We start from the raw sequence: 24,389 nt of genomic DNA on the forward strand, positions 1-24,389 counted from the left end.
GAGCCGGTGTTCTCTGCAGGTTCTAAGAAGAAGGAGGCCATTGCTGTTGCAGTTGCCAATGCCATGCTTCCCTATGACTCCATTCCACATCTGGCTGTCCGATCCAACACGCACTTTGAAATCTCCAAGAATGATCAGTTTGTCTGTCTTTGGCACATTCAAGAGGATAGAGGATTAAGGTCTTTGTAGAACTTGTCCTTTGCGTCTTTTGGGTTTGACATCGTTGGCGCGTAAGCACCGATCAGTGTCGCATAAGACTTTCCTGAAAGAGGAACCCGAAGAGTCATCAAATGGTCAGTGACGCCCTTAGGAAGGTTGCTGAGTTTCTTGGCAATTTCGTTCCGGATGGCAAAGCCGCTTCCCGCTTCCCGTCGCACCTCCTTGGGACATCCACTCCAGAAGAAAGTGTAGCCGGCACCAACTTCCTTGATTAGTCCTTCTTCCGGAAGTCGAGTTTTACTGAGCGCTGCGATGTCCACTTTGTACTGTTCGAGTTCTTTAGCCACCAACGCAGTTCTCCTGGCGGGTCTGCTGCTTCTTGTGTCATCTAAAAGAGAACGGATATTCCAAGCCCCGATCATGATCGGAACTGCTTTTTTGTATGTATGCTTTTGTATTGTTTTTCGACCGCAGGACTACATTCCCAACAACCGCGGTGAACTGAAAGGTGGTGAAGCAGACAATGTTTAGGGCACCTTTTCTAGCCCCTTCCTCAGGCATGAAGGTGAGCAGTGCGATCCTAAAGAGGGCTGCTCAGACGCTCAGGATGCTACCGAACTCCGCTGCTGCTTCAGGTCCAGCGAAGAATGACCAATGTCTCGAGCCGCCTGCATGGAGGTCCGTGACTACGGCTGCCAGTGCGTCCACACCTACCGCTTTGCCGCTCGCCAATCGTCGAGTTCCATTTTTGTGTCTACACACACATGCATACACACACATGCAAACACACACATACACACACACACACAAACACACACATACACACACACACATACACACACACACATACACATACAAACACACACACACACACATACACACACACACACACACACACATACACACACATACACCCATACACACACCTCAGGGATGCAGTCCTCATGTGTGACCACACGCACAATGTCATCCAGTGGGAGAAGAGAATTACACTTTATCTCTGTGTAGACGTTTTTACCCTCTGTACACACGGCCAACAGCTCCACCAGGTGGATATGATACCTGTTACACACACACACACACACACACACACACACACACACGAGTTGTGCTACACAGTTAATCATATTATAATCACGATCATTTCTGGTATCCTCAACTAACATAACATTTACACTACAATGCTGCTGGAGTGAGTTCTGGATTCTGATTGGTCAGAAGGTGGTGTTTAGTTCTCTATAACAGCGGCTCTGACAGTAGCGCAGGTTTATATTAATGCACTTGCTCTAATACGTTAGAGAATAAAGAGAGGGAATAAAGAGAGGGAATAAAGAGAGGGTCGGTGAGGGATGTAGTGTTTATGTAATAAATGATAAAGTGTAACGAGAGACAGTGCTGTGGTAGAAGAGGAATAAAACAGGTCTAACACTCTTAAAACCCTAATCATGATCAATCCCACTCGGCGTTCCCAGGATACACTCCAGACTCAGACCGGATACATTCATAACTGTGATAATCCTGTTATTGTGTCGTGCTGTCTGGGAGGGAAATGTTCCCTCATCACACTGCTCTCTCTCTCTCTCTCTCTCTCTCTCTCTCTCACACACACACACACGCACGCACACACACACCTGAGAGCGCTGTTCTCGTCTAGACGCTCCCTCTCGAGACGCATCATCTGCACTAACGTCTGGAACGAAGCACGATCATTATAGAACACCAGGACATCCTCACCTGCATTCACCAGCTTCACACACACACACACACACACACACACACAGTTATTACAGTACTCACAGACGATGTGTTAGACAGCATGCGTAAAAGAACCTCAGTGCAAATAAAAATGCAAAAATTATTATCGGGGAAAAATGCAGCAAAATGTATAGCATGCCACACACACACACACACACACACACTGACCTCAGCCATTACGATGTCCTGACACTTCTTGATGAACTTGTTCTCGGCTTTGACGATGGTCTGGAGGAATTTGAGGTAGTGGACGCTGCGTCCGTGCGTCTCGATGCAGTGCACAAAGTGCTGAACCACACGATCATTAATCTCACTGCACAGCTGGAAGTTATTCATGAAGATGTGCTGCATGGTCACAGCCTCTAGGATCTGACACACACACACACATGCCCACACACAGCGTGGTAAAGAATATAACAGATACACTCATCGGCCACTTTAATAGGAACACCTACACCCCTGCACATTCATGCAGTTAATCTAGTCTGATATCTATCTCGGCTCTTACTCCAGGGTTGAGGAACAGGTTAATGTGTTTGTGCAGTAGAGCCTGGTTCTGCTGGTTTCCTGCACAGAAGTTCTGGAGGAACTGATGAGCGAGGGTCATGATCTCCTGCATCCACACATCCTCACCCTACACACACACACACACACACACACACACACACACACACACACACACACACACACACACACACAGGCGATTAACCCAGAGAATAAAATGCAGAGAATGAGTGACAAAACCTCACACACACACACACCTTTTCATAAGGGATCTGTAGAAGCTCCAGGACCACTGAGTGAGCCCCCATGTTCCTAAGGAGACGCTGCTGTTGCTTCTTGTTCTTCCTTCCAGAGAGACACTCCATCACACACAACCTACTGAGTCTCAGGAGGATCTGCACACACACACACACACACACACACACACACACACGGCTGTAAATATGAAACAGAGCACAAAGCAAATAACACATAATACAAACAGAACAAAGCTAAAGTAAAGTAAAGATCCCAGACCCAAGGTTTATAAGGCTTATACAAGCTGAGTAGGCATTCTTAGCATTAGAATGAGTGCACAAACAAACATACAAACAAACAATAAATAATAAATAAATCCACTCTGACCTCCTTCATGAGTCGGTAGTTGGAGCTGCTGGTGCTCTCCACTTTGGGTTTGTGTAATCCATCAGAAATGGAGTCACTCTGTTACGCAGAAAAACAAATATTCAGTCCAGTTTTATTTAAATATGTTAAATATTTTAACAACAGACATCATTACAGCTTTCCAGAAACTCTGATAGATTTAGATCATTTGTGGTGTAAGTGTTAATTTGCGAGTTCCACCTCGGGACGTTTGAGGTGTTTGCTCTGTCACACGTCACACACACGTGTCAGCATGTAAAGTTCATAAAAAGCTTCTTTACTGGTTCTGTTCTACTGTAGTGACCTTCACACATTCCTGCAGCACTCTGGACTGAGAATACAGCACAGCAGCCGCGGACCATAGCGAGTAGCTTAGCAACAAGCTAACTAGCTAACGTTAGTGATAACTGTAATGTTGATGATGAGCTTCTCGGAACAGTGATTATTACGGTCCGTGTTACAGATTGAACCGAGTGCTGTGTCTGTACATTAACTGATCTGAAGCCAATGCTGCTATAAACTCACTTAAAAGTAGAGAAGTTGGACCTTACACTGTTCAGTGTGAGCGGCCATGTTGATCTGATGGGGGTTTGGATTATGGCCGAGCAAAGGGTAACACATTCACATTATCCCGAGACATGGTAAAGCCATCCACATCTTTCTCTAACTGCTGCTTAACCCTAACCCTGTCTGCCCTGGGGGGGGGACAGAGAGGGACAGAGAGAGACAGAGAGAGACAGAGAGACAGAGAGAGAGTGAGAGAGAGAGAGACGGAGACAGAGAGAGAGAGAGACAGAGAGAGAGAGACGGAGACAGAGAGAGAGAGAAAGAGACAGAGAGGGAGACAGAGAAAGACAGACAGAGAGAGAGAGCGAGAGAGACAGAGAGACAGAGAGAGATACAGAGAGGGAGAGAGACAGAGAGACAGAGAGAGATACAGAGAGGGAGAGAGAGAGAGACAGAGAGAGAGAGCGAGAAAGAGAGAGAGAGTATGTCTAGCCAATTGTATTCTGTTGGATTAGAAGCCCCTCCCACATATATTTTATGAGTCAGCTGATGTAAATGTCATAAAGTCAGTCGTACACGACACTTCAGCTCCCCAAGCCAAGGGTCACAGTTCTGGTTCTGGGCCGCAAAACATTTGTTACTGGGTCACAAGGAAAAAAGATTAGACAAAAAGCTAAATGATAATGATGCTGTTTTTTGCAGTAACTGGGTGTAAATCACATTGAATTTGGCATAATTTGTCTGTTCTGCACTTTCCCTCACTACTTCCTGTCAGAACTGTGACAACAGGAAGCTGGATCAGTCAGGTGTGTACCTGCTTCAACTCATAACGAAAAGACAAAAAAGAAAGCGTCCTTCCTCATAAAATACGAGGAGTCACACCGAAATTACAGCATTTTTGGCATAACAGCTGGCCTGTGTGTGTATGTGTGTGTATGTGTGTGTGTGTGTGTGTGTGTGTGTGAGAGAGAGAGCTATGAAGAGACACTCTGTCTAATGGGGTAATAGATCTCCCAGTGCTCAAACACAAACCCAGTGAATTCTTTAAGCAAACAAACAACAACAACAACAATAATAACAACAAAAACAACAACAGCAACAACAACAACAACAACCTGTTCCACATCTACATTAAGCCAGAGTGTGGTGTAAAGATGTTGGGGTGCAGATTTACACCAGAACATGTCGATCCTGATGTTAATGGCGTAGACGGAGATGCCTTCAACACCAACAATCTAATCTTTCTGGTTACTAATTAATACGCTAGAAATAATCTTAAATACATGACATACATCAGTTCATCTGCTGGTTCCAAGATACTTCCACATGCATCCTACACACATTCAACCACTCGTTCTTCAGATATCACAGTCAAGAGACTCTCGGACAGACAGACAGACAGACAGACAGACAGACAGACAGACAGTGAGTGCAGGTTGTGGAATACTGGGATGTGTTAATCCTGTGTAAACCACTGCGTGAATAACTACGCGTAAAGGTGATCATGTGAAAGTATAAACCTGGTTGTATGTAAGTGGTTTGTTGACCTTGTGATGTGTTTCCGTGGTGATGACCTCTCCTGTGTGCAGTCCTGATTCTGACCCCTGTCTCTTATACACCCACAGCTCTGATTTCTCCACTATAGACCGCAGCTGGTCCAGATCAGCTTTAATCTGTTTATAGTTCTCCACATCCTGACTGGTGACCAGGAGCTGCACCTACACACACACACACACACACACACACACACACACACACACACACACACACACACACAGTTAAAGGTCGAATTAGAACACAGTTCACTAAAAACATGACATGAGAAACATATAGAAAGTGTGTGTGTGTATGTGGGTGTGTTACCTGTTTGAAGGCCTGCAGGACCTCCTGTCTCTGGCTGAAATGTCTGAAGAGGAGATGCAGAGCTCTGGACACTAAGGGAGGATAGTCGTGCATGGTCAGGTGGAGGAGCACCCTAAGAAATGTCCGGCCACCATGATCATCTAGATCCAGTGGGGTGTTCTCCTCACTACACACACACACACACACACACACACACACACACACCAGGTACATGAACATTAGAGAGAGACTTACTGGTGTAATATGCTAAATTAAGGCACGTATGAGTTTTTTTATTATGATATTTTTGCCCTAATTTTTTTTTATTTTTGTGATGATGTAATGCCTTGAAGATAGACAGATAGAGTAATGATGTAATGTGATGATGTAATGATGTGATGTGATGATGAATTGATGTGATGATGTGTTGTAATGTGATGAAGTAATGATGTAATGTGATGATGTGATGTGATGATATAATATGATGATGCAATGTAATCACTTGTATATACAGTACAGTGAATAATAACACCCTAAATAATCTCACCTTCCTCCAAATATCCCCTCTGCCTGCTCCTCAATGTGCTCAAAGTCCAGTGCCCCTAAACACAGTCAATAGCTCATTATCACACACACACACACACACACACACACACTTAAATCAAACCCAGAATCTAACCTTAAGCTCAGTAACAAACAGCAAACCTTTCAGCTCTTTAAAGTTTTTAATCAAAGCTGCAGTTTCCTCATGTGGACCAGCCAAGCTTCCCCACAAGGTCAAGATATTCTTATTGCTCTGGTCTCCACCAGGATACATAAACACGCACACACACACACACACACACACACACACATTCACTCACCCTGAACACTGGCCTGTGATTCCGGGCTGATTGACGGTTCTGTCTGTGAGTTGCTCTCATCAAACTCTCTCTTAAAGATACTCAGGAGGCACGAAATACGATAATCCAACCTCACATTCAGAATAAACTACACACACACACACACACACACACACACAGAGGGTGAGACAGAGAGCTTGTTAGTGATGTGTTGTGATATGATCACAGCTCTACACACCTCCAGCACTCAGAGCTTTATTCACAATCTCTATTTATTTAAAGTTTTATATATAATAATAGTAATAATAATAATAATAACAATAATATAATCTTGGCCTGAATAAGAGTTGTGTAAAATACCTGCAGTATCTCTATGATCTTCAGCTTGGTGTCCATCACCAGTATGTCCTGTTTCTGAGGTTCTGCTTGAGCTTTCACAGAGTCTCGGTCTGGAGAATTACGGCTTGTGGCGGGCAGGAAGCCGCTTCCTCTCAGGACAACCTGAGTCATCAGTTCACCCACACCGTGGATCGACCGCATCACGTTACTGCCTGCACACACACACATTTACATTTATGGAATGTGGCAGATCCTTGTCCAGAGCAACTTTCAGAAGTGTTTTGAAGTCTGTCAATAAATACACCCTGAAACTGGGTCACTAGGTCATGGACTAAGAATACCATCAGTCTAAAAACTCCTTTTTGGAGGTAATATAGTAAGAAAAGTACACAGACAACATAATTTAAAAAAATTAAAGTACTAGTTTCAGTACTTTAGGAAGAGGCAGATCTTTAGACGTGGTTTGAAGACCGCCAGTGACTCAGCTGTTCGGACATCTAGGGGAAGTTCATTCCACCACCGAGGTGCAGAACAGAGAAGAGTCTTGATGCAGGTCTTCCTTGTATGCTGAGAGATGGTGTGACCATTCGAGCGGTGCTAGAGGATTGGAAGGAGTGTGGTGCAGTGCTGGGTGTGATATGTGCTTTGAGGTAAGTGGGTGCTGGTCCATTTTTGACTTTGTAGGCAAGTATCAGTGGTTTAAATCTGACGCAGGCAGCTACAGGAAGCCAGTGGAGGGAGTGTAGCCGTGTGGTGGTGTGGGAGAACTTAGGAAGGTTGAAAACAAGTTGCGCAGCTGCATTCTGGATCAATTGCAGAGGTCTAATGGAGCTCAGAGACAGAACTGCCAGAAGAGAGGTGCAGTAGTCCAGTCTCAAAATGACAACAGACTGAACAAGCACCTGTGAGTATAGAAATGGACGAATCCTTCTGGCGTTGTAAAGGAGAAATCGACATGAGTGTGTCAGATTAGCAGTGTGAGAAAAGAAGGACAGTTGATTGTCCATGGTTACTCAAAGGTTGCGTGCAGTAACTGAACGTGGGATCAGAGAGTTGTCCATGGAGATCACAAGATCCTGATATGGTGATGAATCACCTGGGATGAACAGCAGTTCAGTTTCTGCTGATGAGCTGCCATCCATGATGAGATGTCTAGCAGACATGCTGAGATCTGAGCAGAAACAAGAGGATCTGAGTGAGGGAAGGAGAGGATGAGTTGAGCATCATCTGCATAGCAGTGGTATGAGAACCCATGTGAGGATATGACCTCACCATTAGATTGAGTATAGAGTGAGAACAGAAAAGGACCAAGTACTGAGCCTTGTGGGACACCAGTGGAGAGTCTGCGGGGAGCAGATGTGGATCTCCTCCACGTCACTTGATATGACTGAGCTTCCAGGCCATGCTGCCAACCTCTGCCATGCTGCACCATGAATTCCGAGACTCATGAGGGGGGACAAGGGTCTTGTGGTTAATTGTGTCAAATGCTGCTGAAAGGTCGAAGAGGATGAGGACTGAGGACAGTTTGGATGATCTAGCAGCATGGAGCTTCTCAGTGAAGGCCAAAAGGTCTCTGTGGAACGTGCTACTTTGAAGCCGGACTGGTTAGGGGGAACAGTGACGCTAATGTTACCTCACATTAACACTCGAAATTACTTTACTGTTGGGGAAAATTATTCAGTGTGATTAATGTTGAAAGAATCCACTTTGATGCACAAAATTTCACCATCAGAGGTTTTTTTTAAAAAAATTATGCATTATATACTGATTGGCTGAAAAATATATTTTCTTGAAGTACAGTGCCACTGACTGACCTTCTGTTGTAACTACAATATTTCCCATAACATTACATCTTTATTCGATATAAATACACTCACAATGCTGTTTGGGTGGAATATTACATATATAAATATAACATTATGAAATAATCCATCATATTTGTCATTTTAAAAATGTTGGACATTTAGGAGGGGGGAGTAAATTAACAGCATGAAGAAGTACAGTGAGCACACGTTACCTCGAGGTCCTGACTCTGTTTTAGTCTTGAGTCACTTCATTAAACTCACCTGTGCTCACAAAATAAAGCTTTTTGTGGTCTCGTGACCGGTTATCACGACGGTTATCTCCTCCTGAACAGTGACGAACGAACACACGCGTGCGTTTTGTTTCTGATCCAGTCCTGTCTCCGCCCCGACCCTAACATCTGCCTTGACCCGTAACATCCACCCCGACCCGTAACATCTGCCTTGACACGTAACATTCGCCCCAACCAATAACATCCGTCCCTGACCCGTAACATCCACCCCGACCAGTAACATCCCCACCGACCCGTCACTGGTTTGTTACACAAACATTTTAATTGCTTTAAAGTTTAAGAGTAACACATGGGGACATGCTGTTAATCAGCTTCAGGTGGTAACAGTAACTCCAGATCATGGCAGGTCGTATCACACCACCCTTTCATGGATTATTTTCACGCAGGAACAAGTCAAGGACAAAGTCAGAGTTCCCATGTTGCATAAAGAATAATTTAATAATCGTGCATCATAACTGAACAGCGCTGTGAGATGTTTAAAGTTCACAGATCCTGTGTTGTTTTATTAAAGGGTCTGAAGTGACGGAGTTAAATCCCAGCTGTGCACAGGAAGAGATTTTCCTTCAGCGTTATGTAATTCAGGTTTTTTTCACCTCAACATGTTTAGATGTTTTACAGGTCTGACCTTTTCCTGGCTCTCGGTCCAGTTTGACAGAGAAGGATGCGCTGACGTGGACACAGTCCAGGATGGCCAGCAGGATCTTGGTCAGCCGGAGCAGGTCACTGAAGTTATAGAAGCCAAAGTAGATGAGATTCCTGGCCAGGTTCACCACCTGAGAGGAGCAGCAGGAAGATCAGTGCTCATGATGCTCTGTATCACGTAAATGGGTGTTTGATGTAAAAATAAAGAAACACACCTCAAATGTGAGTTTATTTTTCTCTTTGTCTGAAAAAGGGAAACTCTGGCACACGACGTCACGCAGGTAATTCTCCACAAACTCCATGGTATGGGAAAACTTCTCCTTCACCTCGTCACGTGTCATCCCGTCATTATCATAACTGAAAGCAGAAAACAAGCACAGCGCTGACTGGCTGCAGGGCATGATGTCACGGAGCTGTTTGGGTGAAAGCGATTCGGCCGTTTGACTCACTCGTCGATGGAGATCTGGGATGGGATCTCGGACCACAGGCGGGCATATTTGACGGGCGTGACCTGTTCCTGGGGGTCACGGTCCACATGCATGTGCAACATCATACGGCAGAAAGAGGCTCGGAGGTCAAAAGGCAAATCTTCATCCGACATGCAGCGTAATATCAGATCCACATCCAGCTGAGCCGAGATCTTATTGATAGCCAAATACTGACGATCCAGACACATCCGAGCAAACAAGTTCAACTGGTACCTGATACACACACACACACACATACACACACATACACATTACAATACCAAATATGGCTGCAAGCAGTAATCTGTGGGGTCCAAGCACCCTTGGCAGATAGTAACCCCATTGGCCAGTTCTTCCATAGTACTTGGTCCCCTAATAATGTGTGTGTACCTGTAATAGCTGATCACCTCCTGGTCCTCAGCGTGTCCCTCTTTGGCATCCTGAGCGAGTTCTCTGATGCTTTTACTCTTTACCTCTCCACTGCTGTCCTTCCAGAACAACCAAACCTCCTCCTCATCCTCCTCTTCCTCCTCTGCACTCTCCCCCAGCACCGCCCCTGCCACCTCGAACCGCGACAGCACTAACCTGACACACACACACACACACACACACACACACAACCTGATATAGAATGTATAATTCAACACATGTCTATTTAACGCTACACTAATCACTGTATTAATAAATCAGCCGTCTTGGAGTGTCTTTATACTGCAGAAAAAGAAAAGAAGAGAAAGAAAAGACCTCTTTTTCCCAAAAGATTTAACTCTTTACCCATCTTTACTGACATGTCAGTGCAGACGGGATAAATACATATCTTTTATATCAACTTGATCTGAAGTTATTGTTAGTGCTCAGTTTAAAGAAGGGAAAATACTCCATAATCTTGTCATAAAAAACTAATCCCGTCTGCATAGTGCTTTAGAATGACATTTTTGAGAATGAACATGCCACAGTAAAATGGTTATTGGATGGCAGATGCTTAAGAAAGACAGTGATTTATAATAATGTGTGCTGTTCATAGTTAAAGGTGTATGTGAGGATCTGTAATGAGTCTGAGGGTAGCGCTGTAAGCAGTACTTGGTCTCAATGAGGATGTCGGAGTTGGCTGGATCCAGCACTGCGTTACAGATCAGCTCCTGTGTCACAGGAATGGATTTGTTCATGGAGACACACAGATCCGATAAATAATCCAGGAACCTGAACACACACAATGAATTGGGTCACGCAACACACGTTCCTGCTCAATCAGTTAGACTTAAAACATAAAATCTAAACGTACTGAACAAAAACTGGATGAACTGGATCACTTCATCAGCTCCACCCTCATACAGGTCACATGCACACACCCACACACACACACACACACACACACCTGGGCTCTCTGTTTTTGCGAACAAGACTGACGAAGGTGTCGATCTCAGCAGCAGTGATGTGTTTCTCCAGCAGTTTGCGGTTGTTGTGCAGCAGGGCTGTGATGGTGTCTTCGGCCAACACGTCATAACCAATCTGCTTCTGCATGAAGCGGAACTGCTTTGCTATATACTCCTGCACACACACACACACACACAGCTTATTTACCATATACCACTTTTAACAAGCAGTTACTGAGACTAAATGGAGTCATTGCTGTGGGTGGAGCCTCTGAGACTGAGAGAAGATGAGTGTTAGCTGTGGGCGGAGCCTCTGAAACTGAGAGTAGATGAGTGTTAGCTGTGGGCGGAGCCTCTGAAACTGAGAGTAGACGAGTGTTAGCTGTGGGTGAAGCCTCTGGGACTGAGAGTAGACGAGTGTTAGCTGTGGGTGAAGCCTCTGGGACTGAGAGTAGACGAGTGTTAGCTGTGGGTGAAGCCTCTGGGACTGAGAGTAGATGAGTGTTAGCTGTGGGCGGAGCCTCTGAGACTGAGACTAGACGAGTGTTATGGCATGCTGGTGGTACCTGGTTTTTGCGGTAGTCCTGCTGTGAATGACGCAGAACTCTGTAGCAGAGGCGGCAGATATGGCGGAAGGGGGCGTGGCGCTGGTCTGCCAGCTCCTCTAATCGCAGCATGGGACCATCACCGCTGTCAGTGAACGGGGCCTGCAGGAGCTTGAAGATCTGATCAAACCCAGGACAAAGACATCAGAAATGAGAAGAAAGGCATGATGGGAAGGTTTTATTTCCTTTATTTATTTCTTATACCTGTCTACCAGAAACATGAAATACAGATGAAACAAGATGTATGTTAAGGATTACTGTGACTACATGGTGATTGATTTTTAAGTATTGTGACAGTGTAAAAGTGTAAATGTAAAATATCAAATATTGACATTTGGGAGACAATAATCACTGTTTAACCCTCGACTCAGTGGACTTTACCTGTTTGAGGATGTTCTGCTCCCTCATGAGTTTCTGTCTCTCTCTGTTGGGTTTGTTCACGGTGATCTCCAGGACGTCCTGAGCGCTGTTGGGAATGTCCACCACGAAATAAACCAGGTCCTCCAGCAGCTTCGTCACCGCCCTGAGGGTGTGTTCACAGAGCAGTGAATACGACCAGTGGGCCATTAAAGCGAAAACACAACCATACTTGAAGACATTTTCACCTGAGGAACACCATCTCAACCTGAACACTTAACAGACACCTCCTCACCTCATCACCTCCTCTTAGTAATATTACTGTCAGGGATTTTTCTGTGTTTTTCTGTGTTGTTCTTACTTAACAAACCTACAGAACTATTTTAAACACAGAGTTAAAAGTTGGAATTTATCAGGAAACACCATTACATTAAACGGGTGTCGGACCGGAAGGACAGACGGGTGTAGGAGCGGAAGGAGAGATGGGTGTAGGAGCAGAAGGACAGACGGGTGTAGGAGCAGAAGGACAGACGGTGTAGGAGCTTAAGGACAGACGGGTGTAGGACCGGAAGGAGAGACGGGTGTATGAGCGGAAGGACAGAAGGGTTTAGGACCGGAAGGACAGATGGGTTTAGGACCGGAAGGACAGACAGGTGTAGGAGCGGAAGGACAGACGGTGTAGGAGTGGAAGGACAGACGGGTGTAGGACCGGAAGGACAGACAGGTGTAGGAGCGGAAGGACAGACGCTGTAGGAGCGGAAGGACAGACGGGTGTAGGACCGGAAGGACAGACAGGTGTAGGAGCAGAAGGACAGACGGTGTAGGAGCGGAAGGACAGACGGGTGTAGGACCGGAAGGACCGACGGGTGTACGAGCGGAAGGACAGACAGGTGTAGGAGCGGAAGGACAGACGGTGTAGGAGCGAAAGGACAGACGTGTGTACGAGCGAAAGGACAGACGGGTGTAAGAGCGGAAGGACAGACGGGTGTAGGAACGGAAGGACAGACGGTGTAGGAGCTTAAGGACAGACGGGTGTAGGAGCGGAAGGACAGACGGGTGTAGGACCGGAAGGACAGACGGGTGTAGGAGCGGAAGGACAGACGGTGTAGGAGCAGAAGGACAGACGGGTTTAGGACTGGAAGGACCGACGGGTGTGCGAGCGGAAGGACAGACAGGTGTAGGAGCGGAAGGACAGACGGGTTTAGGACCAGAAGGACCGACGGGTGTACGAGCGGAAGGACAGACAGGTGTAGGAGCGGAAGGACAGACGGGTGTAAGAGCGGAAGGACAGACGGGTGTAAAAGCGGAAGGACAGACAGACAGGTGGATTATGTACCTCCTCTCATTCTGAGTGATGGTGCCCTTCTCCAGTTTGCCAGCGATGGAGGCCAAAACTTTACTGGCATCATTGGCGAAATCCAGATCTCGGACCTCGGCTGGAGACACCGGCACTATAGCGAACGCTTCCTTATCCTCTTTCAGCGGAGACGTCCCGATCTAATCAAGCAACAACACACAGGTCTCGTTATTAACCAGCTCAGTCCTTCTGCTCGTACACCCGTCTGTCTCCTTATTAACCAGCTCACAGTTCAGTTATTTCACTCATTAATGTGTGATGATGTAAACTTGTCATATTTAACTCCAACTCTGCAGTCGAATTAACACTGCCTTCACACTTGTAGGTGACAAAGTGTGTGTGTGTGTGTTTGTGTGTGTGTGTGTGTGTGTGTGTGTGCATGAGTGTGTGTGAGACACAGAGCTGCGATTTCAGTCACATTTAAATTTAGATTTTTTATATAAGGCCAAAAGCTTGGATTGAATGATTCCTCAATCCTGTGGCATGCGGTCCGACATTTCTTCAGTTCCCCACTAACCTAAACCCTAACCCTAACCCTAATGTCTAACCCTCTAACCCTAACCTTAACCCTAATCCCTAACCCCTTAATCCTAACCTTAACTCTAATCCCTAACCCCCTAACCCTAACAATAATCTCTAACCCCTAACCCTAATCTCTAACCCCCTAATCCTAACCTTAACCCTAATCCCTAACCCAATAACCTTAACCCTAATCCCTATCCCACTAACCCTAACCTTAACCCTAATCCCTAACCCCCTAACCCCAAGCTTAACTCTAATCCCTAACCCCCTAAAACCCTAACCCTAATCTCTAACCCCCTAACCCTAACCTTAACCCTAATCCCTAACCAACTAACCTTAACCCTAATCCCTATCCCACTAACCCTAACCTTAACCTTAATCCCTATCCCACTAACCCTAACCTTAACCCTAATCCCTAACCCACTAACCCTAATCCTATCTGCAATCACTTCACATTTATTTACTGCTGAAAACATGGAAGGAAAACCTGGTTCTGTTTAGGTCAGTAAAGTTTCAGCTGGTGTTCGTGTCTCCACTCCATTTTCCATTAAATATTATGTACAGTAGCACTACTTGTATTGTTCTCAGCTTGAGATATCGCTTTGCTTGTATTTCCTCATTTGTACTTCGCACACACACACACACACACACACACACACGCACACACATATACATACAGTAACTCACCCTGAGCATGACAGGTTTCTCCTCCTCCTTGTCTATGGGGTGGTTGGTGCTGTGGACCCATGTGTTCGTACAGAGGTGTCTGAGCCTCACATATGAGTTCCTAACACACACACACACACACACACACACACACACACACACACATAATCATGCTAACATTAGCTAACCTAGTTCAGTAATTAGGGAGCCATTAGTAAATAAATTTATTATTTTATTTAGTAAAATATTCACTTAATAAAACTGTATGTGTTTAATCTGTTAATAAAGTTGTATACTAAAGTGTTTACGCTCATGTATTAATTATCGAACAGTTAAATAACTTCACTTTGATACTAGACTTAAAGTTAAAACTATAACGATGTTCATGAGTCTATAGTACACAGCTATAGAAGGGGTGTATTTATTTATAATCACACTATCCGCTGTCACCCAGATGAGGACGGTTTCTTCCTCATATCGTCTCAGGGAGTTTGTTCTCACCACCATCACCTCCGCTGCTCATTAGGGGTCTAAATCTATATTTGATTTCTGTAAAGCTGTTTGGTTTGTTAAAAGTGTTATATAAATAAAATAAAACTGACCTGCTATTATGCTTATAACACACACCCTCACTCTGCAGTCCTCAGAGGTAAACAGCGAGCTCACTCCCTAACTCCACAATTTCTGAGGTGATTAAAAGCTGTAAAATGTGTACTCAACCTTTTACTTTGAGAACAGTAAAATCACTTGCTCAGTCCCCCATTACGCAAAAACAAAACAAAACAAAACAAAACAAGAAAACGCCACAATATTCAGAACAGCTGCACTATTTCAAAATAACCACAGATTTTCCACAGATTCGGGCCGAGACGCATCGAGTGACATCATCATTCAGCCGAAACCCTCTTCCACTGACGTGCACTGAACACGAGCACAGCTAAACAACAGCGTGCACGACTATTTCATGCGATTTTGATTTCGCTAATTTGATTCATTTTCCTCAACAATAAAAAAACACAAAAAACTTGCACTGCAAATTTTTTTTTAAAACCGCAGCGAAAATTGAGCATTTCTGGCCAAAAATTTCTGTGAAATCTGTACAGACTGATTTATAATAGAAATAAAGTAAATAAAATTGTATTTAATCATAACACCAAGCGTTGTTTTAATGTAACTTTTGAATATTTATTTTTGAAGTGAGATAATAAGTGCTGTAAACATGGCTGGATGGGTGGATGGATGGATGGATGGATGTGTGGGTAGATGGATGGATGGACGGATGTGTGGATGTGTGGATGTGTGGATGGGTTGCTGGATGGATGGATGGATGTATAAATAAAATGGAAGTGAATAGAATGAATACAGCAGTGAGTAACGGGTGTCTGAGGGAAATTTAAAAAGAGATATTTACTTTTGGAAAGATGGTGAAGAAGAAAACTGTATACTGAAGTAAACACAGTGAAATGTCTGTAGTTTGTTACGGTACAGAAGTAGATCTCAGTAAATGGTACGGTCTGCATGTACCTGGGCACCAGTGAGTCCCCCCCTCTCAGAGTGGTAGGGTCCAACTCAAAGATGGAGGAAATGTCATTGCCATCAGGAACAGACACCAGCGTGTACATCACCTTATCCTGCACGTTCCGTACACGGACTCGCATCACTTCCTGTTCAGAGTCCAGCTGCAACATATCACAGATTCATCTCAGTATAACTGTAAATATTGTTATTAACCTGCTGAATGAATGATGGATATTTTACAGGAAATTAAGAACATTAAGGTGTAACATATGAAAAGCTCTAGGAGTTCAGCAAATTAATGTAGTTATACAGACACACACACACACACACACACACTCTTACGGAGGAGCGGGACTCAAGACATTCCTCCTCATAGTCAGGGTTTATCTGGTGAAGAACAGGAGCAGAAACAGAATGTTTATTTAGAGATTGTGAAGGTTTTTATGGAAATAATATCAGAGTCATTTTAACTGAAATCATTTACAGTGTGAGATTTTACGGAGACTTTACTGAGACTCCGTGAGTAAAAAGGTAAGATAGTAATTAGTCTCCTGTAGGTAGACTACGCTGTATTTTACCTTCTATAAAACCAGCAGTATAAATAACCACAGGTAATATACACTCACAGGTCGCTTTATTAGGAACACCTGTACACCTGCTTATTGGTGTAATTATCCAGTTGATCACGTGTCAGCAGCACAGTGTATAAAATCACACAGATACAGCACAAGAGTTTCAGTTCACATCAAACATCAGAGTGGGAAAAACATCTCAGTGGCTTTGACCGTAGCATGGATCTCCTGGGATTTCCACACACAACAGTCTGTAGAGTTTACCCAGTGTGGTGCGAAAAACAAAAAACATCCAGTGAGCGTCAGTTCTGTGTGGAGAGTGGTGCTGTGGATGAGAGACGTCAGAGGAGAACGTCCAGACTGCTTCAAGGTGCCAGGAAAGTCTGTCACACCACACGTCTCAAATGAACGTTTCCAAAACCTTGTGGAATCCACACCATGAATACCTGAGGCTGTTCTGAGGGAAAAGGGGGTTCCCTTTTAAAGGGAACTTCAACGTTGCATTTAGCATAACAGTATGGGAGTACCCTTGCGCGCGTGACTGGTATCTGAAGCTTGTGTAAAATCATGCCTCTACTTATAGGCCTGCCATGATCAGGTGAAGTGGCAATTAAGCGCGTCGCATGATATATATATGGCACCTGTGAACCACGCCACCAGCCGTATTATCCTCAGCGAGACTGCATGTCTGTTGTTTGTGTGACAAAAAACACTTCATTTCCACTCTATATTTTCTCAAAATCTCTGAACTTTTCTATCCCTTTTTTAGAAAAAAAGAAAAGAAAAGAAAAGAGAGAGAAGTAATGAGCGAGAAAGATTTCAGAAAGTGTGTTACGCCTTGCTCCCGTTTCATCACGGGAGGAGACGGACACGTTTTCTGTGTGAAGTGTTTGGTCGTAGAGAATGTTACAGCAGCCCTCGCGGGGTCTGACTGTCAGCATTGTGAACATTTCACGATTAGGCAACTACGCTCTCGACTCGCCCTCTTCTCGTCCGAAGGGAGCTGGGTTTCAGAGCCTCGCGGATCTGGGCCGGCCGCTGCCGAGGCAGCCAGCCAGCTAAGGTCGTGGGGTTCTCGTACGGATTTGGAAGAGGAGACGGAGATGAGCGCTGCTCTATCTCTTGCTCTGTCTTCCGGGTCCGGCTCTCCGCCTGACTTTAGAGCTCGCGTCGCGACTCCTCCTTCCCCTATGGAAAGCCAAAACAATCTCACCGACTCCGAGGAGTCGGTAGTGTGTGCCATTGCACCAAAAACCGACAGCAGCTCTCAAGCATATAAAGAGCTGCTTGAGGTTATCACTAGGGCGGTTGAAAAGTTTAATATAGACTGGCCCAGGGAAGAGGAAGTGGCTCGTAGCAGGCTGGATGAGCACTTCCTCTCCAGTGAAAATAAATACAACGCTCCCTCACACCGCAGAAAACTCCCCTTTTTTCCAGAAGTGCATGATGAGATATCATGCCTCTGGAGAACACCATACACTAGCCGTGTTTACAGTGAGGGAAAAAAGTATTTGATCCCCTGCTGATTTTGTACATTTGCCCACTGACAAAGAAATGATCAGTCTATAATTTTAATGGTAGATTTATTTGAACAGTGAGAGACAGAATAACAACAAGAAAATCCAGAAAAACGCATGTCAAAAATGTTATAAATTGATTTGCATTTTAATGAGGGAAATAAGTATTTGACCCCCTCTCAATCAGAAAGATTTCTGGCTCCCAGGTGTCTTTTATACAGGTGACGAGCTGAGATTGGCAACACACTCTTAAAGGGAGTGCCCCTAATCTCAGCTTGTTACCTGTATAAAAGACACCTGTCCACAGAAGCAATCAAGCCATCAGATTCCAAACTCTCCACCATGGCCAAGACCAAAGAGCTCTCCAATGATGTCAGGGACAAGATTGTAGACCTACACAAGTCTGGAATGGGCTACAAGACCATTGCCAAGCAGCTTGGTGAGAAGGTGACAACAGTTGGTGCGATTATTCGCAAATGGAAGAAACACAAAAGAACTGTCAATCTCCCTCGGCCTGGGGCTCCATGCAAGATCTCACCTCGTGGAGTTGCAATGATCATGAGAACAGTGAGGAATCAGCCCAGAACTACACGGGAGGATCTTGTCAATGATCTCAAGACAGCTGGGACCATAGTCACCAAGAAAACAATTGGTAACACACTACACCGTGAAGGACTGAAATCCTGCAGCGCCCGCAAGGTCCCCCTGCTCAAGAAAGCACATATACATGCACGTCTGAAGTCTGCCAATGAACATCTGAATGATTCAGAGGACAACTGGGTGAAAGTGTTGTGGTCAGATGAGACCAAAATGGAGCTTTTGGCATCAACTCAACTCGCCGTGTTTGGAGGAGGAGGAATGCTGCCTATGACCCCAAGAACATCATCCCCACCGTCAAACATGGCGGTGGAAACATTATGCTTTGGGGGTGTTTTTCTGCTAAGGGGACAGGACAACTTCACCGCATCAAAGAGACGATGGACGGGGCCATGTACCGTCAAATCTTGGGTGAGAACCTCCTTCCCTCAGCCAGGGCATTGAAAATGGGTCGTGGATGGGTATTCCAGCATGACAATGACCCAAAACACACGGCCAAGGCAACAAAGGAGTGGCTCAAGAAGAAGCACATTAAGGTCCTGGAGTGGCCTAGCCAGTCTCCAGACCTTAATCCCATAGAAAATCTGCAGAGGGAGCTGAAGGTTCGAGTTGCCAAACGTCAGCCTCGAAACCTTAATGACTTGGAGAAGATCTGCAAAGAGGAGTGGGACAAAATCCCTCCTGAGATGTGTGCAAACCTGGTGGCCAACTACAAGAAACGTCTGACCTCTGTGATTGCCAACAAGGGTTTTGCCACCAAGTACTAAGTCATGTTTTGCAGAGGGGGTCAAATACTTATTTCCCTCATTAAAATGCAAATCAATTTATAACATTTTTGACATGCGTTTTTCTGTATTTTTTTTGTTGTTATTCTGTCTCTCACTGTTCAAATAAATCTACCATTAAAATTATAAACTGATCACTTCTTTGTCAGTGGGCAAACGTAAAAAATCAGCAGGGGATCAAATACTTTTTTCTCTCACTGTATAACCCCGCAATGTCTGATTACTCAGCTGTCATGGGGAGTGAGCAGCACCGCTATTTAGCAATGCCAAAGGTGGAGGAGGCGCTTGCGAGCCACCTCTCTCCATCAACGGCAGGTAATTTAGGGAGGCCAACTTTACCTTCTAAGCCATGTAAGGCCACCTCGGCGTTGGTGGGAAAAGCCTATGCGGCAGCGGGTCTTGCTTGTGGGTCCCTGCATACAATGGCAGTGTTGCAGGCCTACGAAGCAGACCTGCTGAGTGAGCTAGATACTGGGGAGGGAATTGGGCCCGAGGCAGTGGCAGAGCTGCGCCGCGCCACAGATTTATCTCTCCGGGCGACCAAACAAACAGCCCGTCATATCGGCCGTTCAATGGGTAGCCTGGTTGTGGCGGAGAGGCACCTATGGCTCAACCTCTTAGGAATGGGGGACAAAGATAAGGTCTCCTTGCTGAAAGCCCCTGTTAAACCTTCCGGCCTGTTTGGCGTCGCGGTTAATGCCATCGCCGACAGGTTTCGTGAGGAAAAACAGCAAACGGCAGCCTTCAGCCAGTTCCTTCCCCGTTGTGTCGAGTTCGCACGGGCCTCCATGAGTGGAGCCCGGGCCAGCGCTAGTGCGAGGGAGACGCAGAAGACGAGTGTGGCGGCCCGCCTCCCCCCACAGAAAGCCAGGGGGACCAGCCGGCCACAGCCACAGCCTGCTAAGAGGCCTGATCTAAGAATGATCATAAAAGCAAAGCTGTCAAGGAAGGAACAGTCCTGATTGGCCACGGAGGGATGTATCAGGGGGCATGAGGTTGCTAGGGCAGTTAGCCCCCAGTGCTACTGTAGGATCTGCCCTGGCCAAGGCCATCCCACGTTTTCAGTCTTCTCTGGTCAGCGAGCTGTCACAGGGCGACGGAAATCTGATGCTTTCCCACCAACGAAATGTGGAAAAGCTAACATCACAGAAAGACCATTTGGCAGCATGGAAACTACTGCCAAACACGTCTCCATGGGTTCTGTCTACCATAGAAAAGGGTTACCAGGTCCAGTTCAGAGCTTGACCCCCCTGGTTCAGAGGTGTGCTCACCACAGTTGTCAGCACAGAGCAGAGCCCAATGTTAGCACAGGAAGTAAGTTCAATTTTGGACAAAGGGGCCATAGAACATGTACCCCGTTCCCTAAGGGAAGGAGGTTTTCACAGCCGTTATTTCCTGGTCCGCAAAAAAGATGGGAGTATGCGGCCAATTTTAGATCTGCGTCATCTGAACCGTACTCTTCAGACATACAGGTTCAAGATGCTGACGCTCAAACTTATCGTGCCACAGATCCAGTCCGAGGACTGGTTTGTGACGATAGATCTGAAAGATGCATATTTCCACATAGGAATATTGCCCAGTCACAGGAAGTTCCTGAGGTTTGCATTTGGAGAAAACACATACCAATTTCGCGTTCTTCCCTTCGGGCTAGCTTTATCCCCTCGCACCTTCACAAAGTGCATGGATGCTGCTCTGGCTCCCTTGCGACTCCAGGGCATCCGTGTATTAAACTACCTGGATGACTGGTTAATTCTAGTACGATCCAGGGAACAGGCGGTTCAACATCGAGATGTTGTTCTCGCCCACATGAGGAGCTTGGGGCTCAGGTTGAACCTCAAGAAAAGTATGCTTTCTCCAGTGCAGAGGACAACTTTTCTAAGGGTTATATGGGATTCTACTACGATGAGGGCGTTTCTATCCCCAACACACGTAGGATCGATCCTATCAACTTTGAGCAAGATAAAACTAGGTCTGGGCATCCCCTCCAGTCTCTAAGAGAGACTGTTGGGCCTTATGGCAGCAGCAGCCAACGTCATACCGTTGGGCCTATTGCACATGAGACTGTTTCTGTGGTGGCTGAAAAGTCGGGGGTTTCATCCGAGGATGAAACCTCTGAGAGTAATCAGTGTCACGGGGCGATGCCTACGTGCTCCGAGTATTTGGAGGTGACTGCAGTTTTTAGCCTCGGGTCACACTCTAGGGGCGTCTCCTTACCGCAAAACGGTAATGACAGATGCGTCCCTCATGGGCTGGGATGCAGCTTTAAATGGCTGCCCAGATCACGGTCTTTGGAGCAGCCCTCATCTGGAGTGGCATATAAATTGCCTAGAGATGCGGGCCATATTCCTAGCACTGAAATTCTTTCTTCCTCAGTTGAGAGGTCACCATGTGCTAGTTGTGTCAGACAACACAGCGGTGGTCTCATATATCAACCGCCAGGGAGGGTTACGTTCACGCCCCATGTTCAGGCAGGCGCAACTAATCCTTCTCTGGGCAGAGGGAAAGTTCTTGTCAGTGAGTGCAATGTACATTCCGGGCAGACATCCTGTCGAGGCAGGGGCTGAAGCCCGGGGCTTGGAGGCTCCATCCACAAGTGGTGGAGTCCATATGGTGGAGTTTCGGACAAGCGGAAGTGGATGTGTTCACCTCCGAGGAGACAACACACTGCCCACTGTGGTTCTCCTGCACCATTGGGGCTGGACACCATGGTGCACACGTGGCCTTGGTCACGTCTATATGCTTTCCCCCTGATCGCTCTGCTCCCACACGTTCTAGCGAGAGTTTGCCAAGACCGTCTACGTCTGTTGCTAGTAGCACCTTATTGGCCAGCTCGAATATGGTTCTTGGAGATAATTTCCCTGCTCGACGGCACTCCTTGGGAGATTCCCATCCGCAGGGATCTACTGTCTCAAGCCGGAGGGCTGATTTATCACCCTCGGCCAGAACTATGGAAACTGTGGGACTGGCCCCTGAGGGGCACCAGCTCATAGATTCTGGTCTCACAACTGAGGTTGTAGAGACCATGTTAAACGCTAGAGCACCATCCACAAGAAAATTGTATGTGCTCAAGTGGCGGCTTTTTGTCTTGTGGTGTGAGGAACGTCAGCTAGACCCAGTGAACTTTGCAATAGCTACAGCCCTGGGGTTCTTACAAGAACGTTTCTCAGCAGGGTTGGCTCCTTCTACAATCAGGGTTTACGTGGCCGCCGTTTCGGCCAGCCACGCCCCTGTTGATGGAGCTTCTGTGGGGCAACATCCTCTAACTTCGAGGTTCATGCATGGTGTCAGACGGCTGAGGCCCATCTGCAGGCCGGACATACCTTCCTGGGACCTTTCTGTGGTCTTGGAAAGTCTGTCAGGGGCCCCATTTGAGCCCTTAGAGTCAGCCTCTGAGAAGCTTCTGACTCTAAAGGTAGCTCTTCTACTGGCCCTGACATCTCTCAAGCGAGTGGGAGATCTACAAGCTCTCTCTGTTGCCCCTTCCTGCCTTGACTTTGCCCCTGGGTTAGCCAAGGCCTTCCTGCATCCTAGGCCGGATTATATTCCTAAAATGCCTACATCGGCTGCCCACCCTGTGGTGTTGCAGGCTTTCTGCCCTCCTCTGTTCCTCACACCGGAACAAGAGAGGATGCACCTGCTGTGTCCAGTAAGGGCTCTCTGTACTTACGTCCACCGCTTCGGCCAGTAGCGTAAGTCGGAGCAGCTGCTGGTCTGCTTTGGCGGCGACAGTAAAGGTGATGCTGTGTCGAAGCAGCGCATCTCTAATTGGATAGTGGAAGCAATCTCTATGGCTTACGAGGCACACAGTCTCACCACGCCTCTGGGCATAAGAGCTCATTCCACTAGGGCGGTCGCCTCCTCGAAGGCTTTGTCCAAAGGGGTATCCTTACAGGATGTGTGTGCTGCTGCGGGATGGTCTACACCACACACATTCATTCGTTATTACAGCCTGGATTTTCATTCCACCCCGGGCTCGAGTGTCTTGCAGTGACCCTCGGGCTTGGGTATTTTTGAACAGGCCGTACCCTCGGTATGACAGAGTGGGTATTCCCGTTTGCATACTGTTATGCTAAATGCAACGTCGAAGTTCCCTTTGAAAGGGAACATTGGGGTTACGCATGTAACCCTGTTCTCTGAGAAGGGAACGAGACGTTGCATAGCTCTGTCATACCAGGGCAGGGCTGTGAATTGCGTCTTTGCTTCAGATAATAGAGGCTGGTGGCGTGGGTCACGGGTGTCATATATATATATATATATATATATATCATGCGACGCGCTTAATTGCCACGTCACCTGATCATGGCAGGCCTATAAGTAGAGGCATGATTTTACACAAGCTTCAGATACCAGTCACGCGCGCAAGGGCGCCCCCATATTGTTATGCTAAATGCAACGTATCGTTCCCTTCTCAGGGAACAGGGTTACATGCGTAACCCCGACGTTCTATCCTGTATTAGTATGGTGTTCCTAAAAAACTGGCAGGTGAGTGTATACACTGTCCAAACTGAGGACTTTTCTTTGCTATAAAGACGTCCTGGAGGCTCGCACTTTTCTCCTGTCTCCCACTCAGACCTAAACATCTAACTTTCAGTTTCTCACATCTTCAGCACAGAGGAGAGTACACTCTTCACTGTTCTTTACTCACTAACACCACACGTTACTGTCTTAATAACATGACGAGAGGGAATAAAGAGAGAGGGAATAGAGAGAGAGAATAAAGAGAGAG

General features: G+C 46.2%; 1 protein-coding gene across 3 annotated transcripts in view; it reads right to left on the reverse strand.

Moving 5' to 3' along the window:
- The window catches only part of itpr1a (inositol 1,4,5-trisphosphate receptor, type 1a), an 88,653-nt gene that overhangs the window by 43,919 nt on the left and 20,345 nt on the right, over positions 1–24,389 (reverse strand). For all 3 annotated transcript variants that reach the window (XR_008387096.1, XM_053636367.1, XM_053636368.1), the window contains exons 11-33: positions 16,535–16,579; positions 16,199–16,353; positions 14,696–14,795; positions 13,466–13,626; positions 12,154–12,295; positions 11,734–11,892; positions 11,170–11,342; positions 10,875–10,994; positions 10,185–10,379; positions 9,777–10,028; positions 9,543–9,684; positions 9,311–9,458; positions 6,612–6,802; positions 6,273–6,399; positions 5,957–6,011; positions 5,431–5,596; positions 5,115–5,285; positions 3,043–3,120; positions 2,676–2,813; positions 2,423–2,548; positions 2,083–2,283; positions 1,791–1,906; positions 1,086–1,221 (exon numbers count right to left, since the gene is read on the reverse strand). Coding sequence is in view for 2 of the 3 variants with exons in the window: in XM_053636367.1 (XP_053492342.1) it covers positions 1,086–1,221; positions 1,791–1,906; positions 2,083–2,283; positions 2,423–2,548; positions 2,676–2,813; positions 3,043–3,120; positions 5,115–5,285; positions 5,431–5,596; positions 5,957–6,011; positions 6,273–6,399; positions 6,612–6,802; positions 9,311–9,458; positions 9,543–9,684; positions 9,777–10,028; positions 10,185–10,379; positions 10,875–10,994; positions 11,170–11,342; positions 11,734–11,892; positions 12,154–12,295; positions 13,466–13,626; positions 14,696–14,795; positions 16,199–16,353; positions 16,535–16,579 (3,297 nt within the window). In the remaining variant the exon portion in view is untranslated. The remainder of the gene's footprint in view (positions 1–1,085; positions 1,222–1,790; positions 1,907–2,082; positions 2,284–2,422; positions 2,549–2,675; positions 2,814–3,042; positions 3,121–5,114; positions 5,286–5,430; positions 5,597–5,956; positions 6,012–6,272; positions 6,400–6,611; positions 6,803–9,310; positions 9,459–9,542; positions 9,685–9,776; positions 10,029–10,184; positions 10,380–10,874; positions 10,995–11,169; positions 11,343–11,733; positions 11,893–12,153; positions 12,296–13,465; positions 13,627–14,695; positions 14,796–16,198; positions 16,354–16,534; positions 16,580–24,389) is intronic.

Source organism: Ictalurus furcatus, chromosome 11 (genome assembly GCF_023375685.1).
Source record: "Ictalurus furcatus strain D&B chromosome 11, Billie_1.0, whole genome shotgun sequence".
Taxonomy (NCBI): Eukaryota; Metazoa; Chordata; class Actinopteri; order Siluriformes; family Ictaluridae; genus Ictalurus; species Ictalurus furcatus.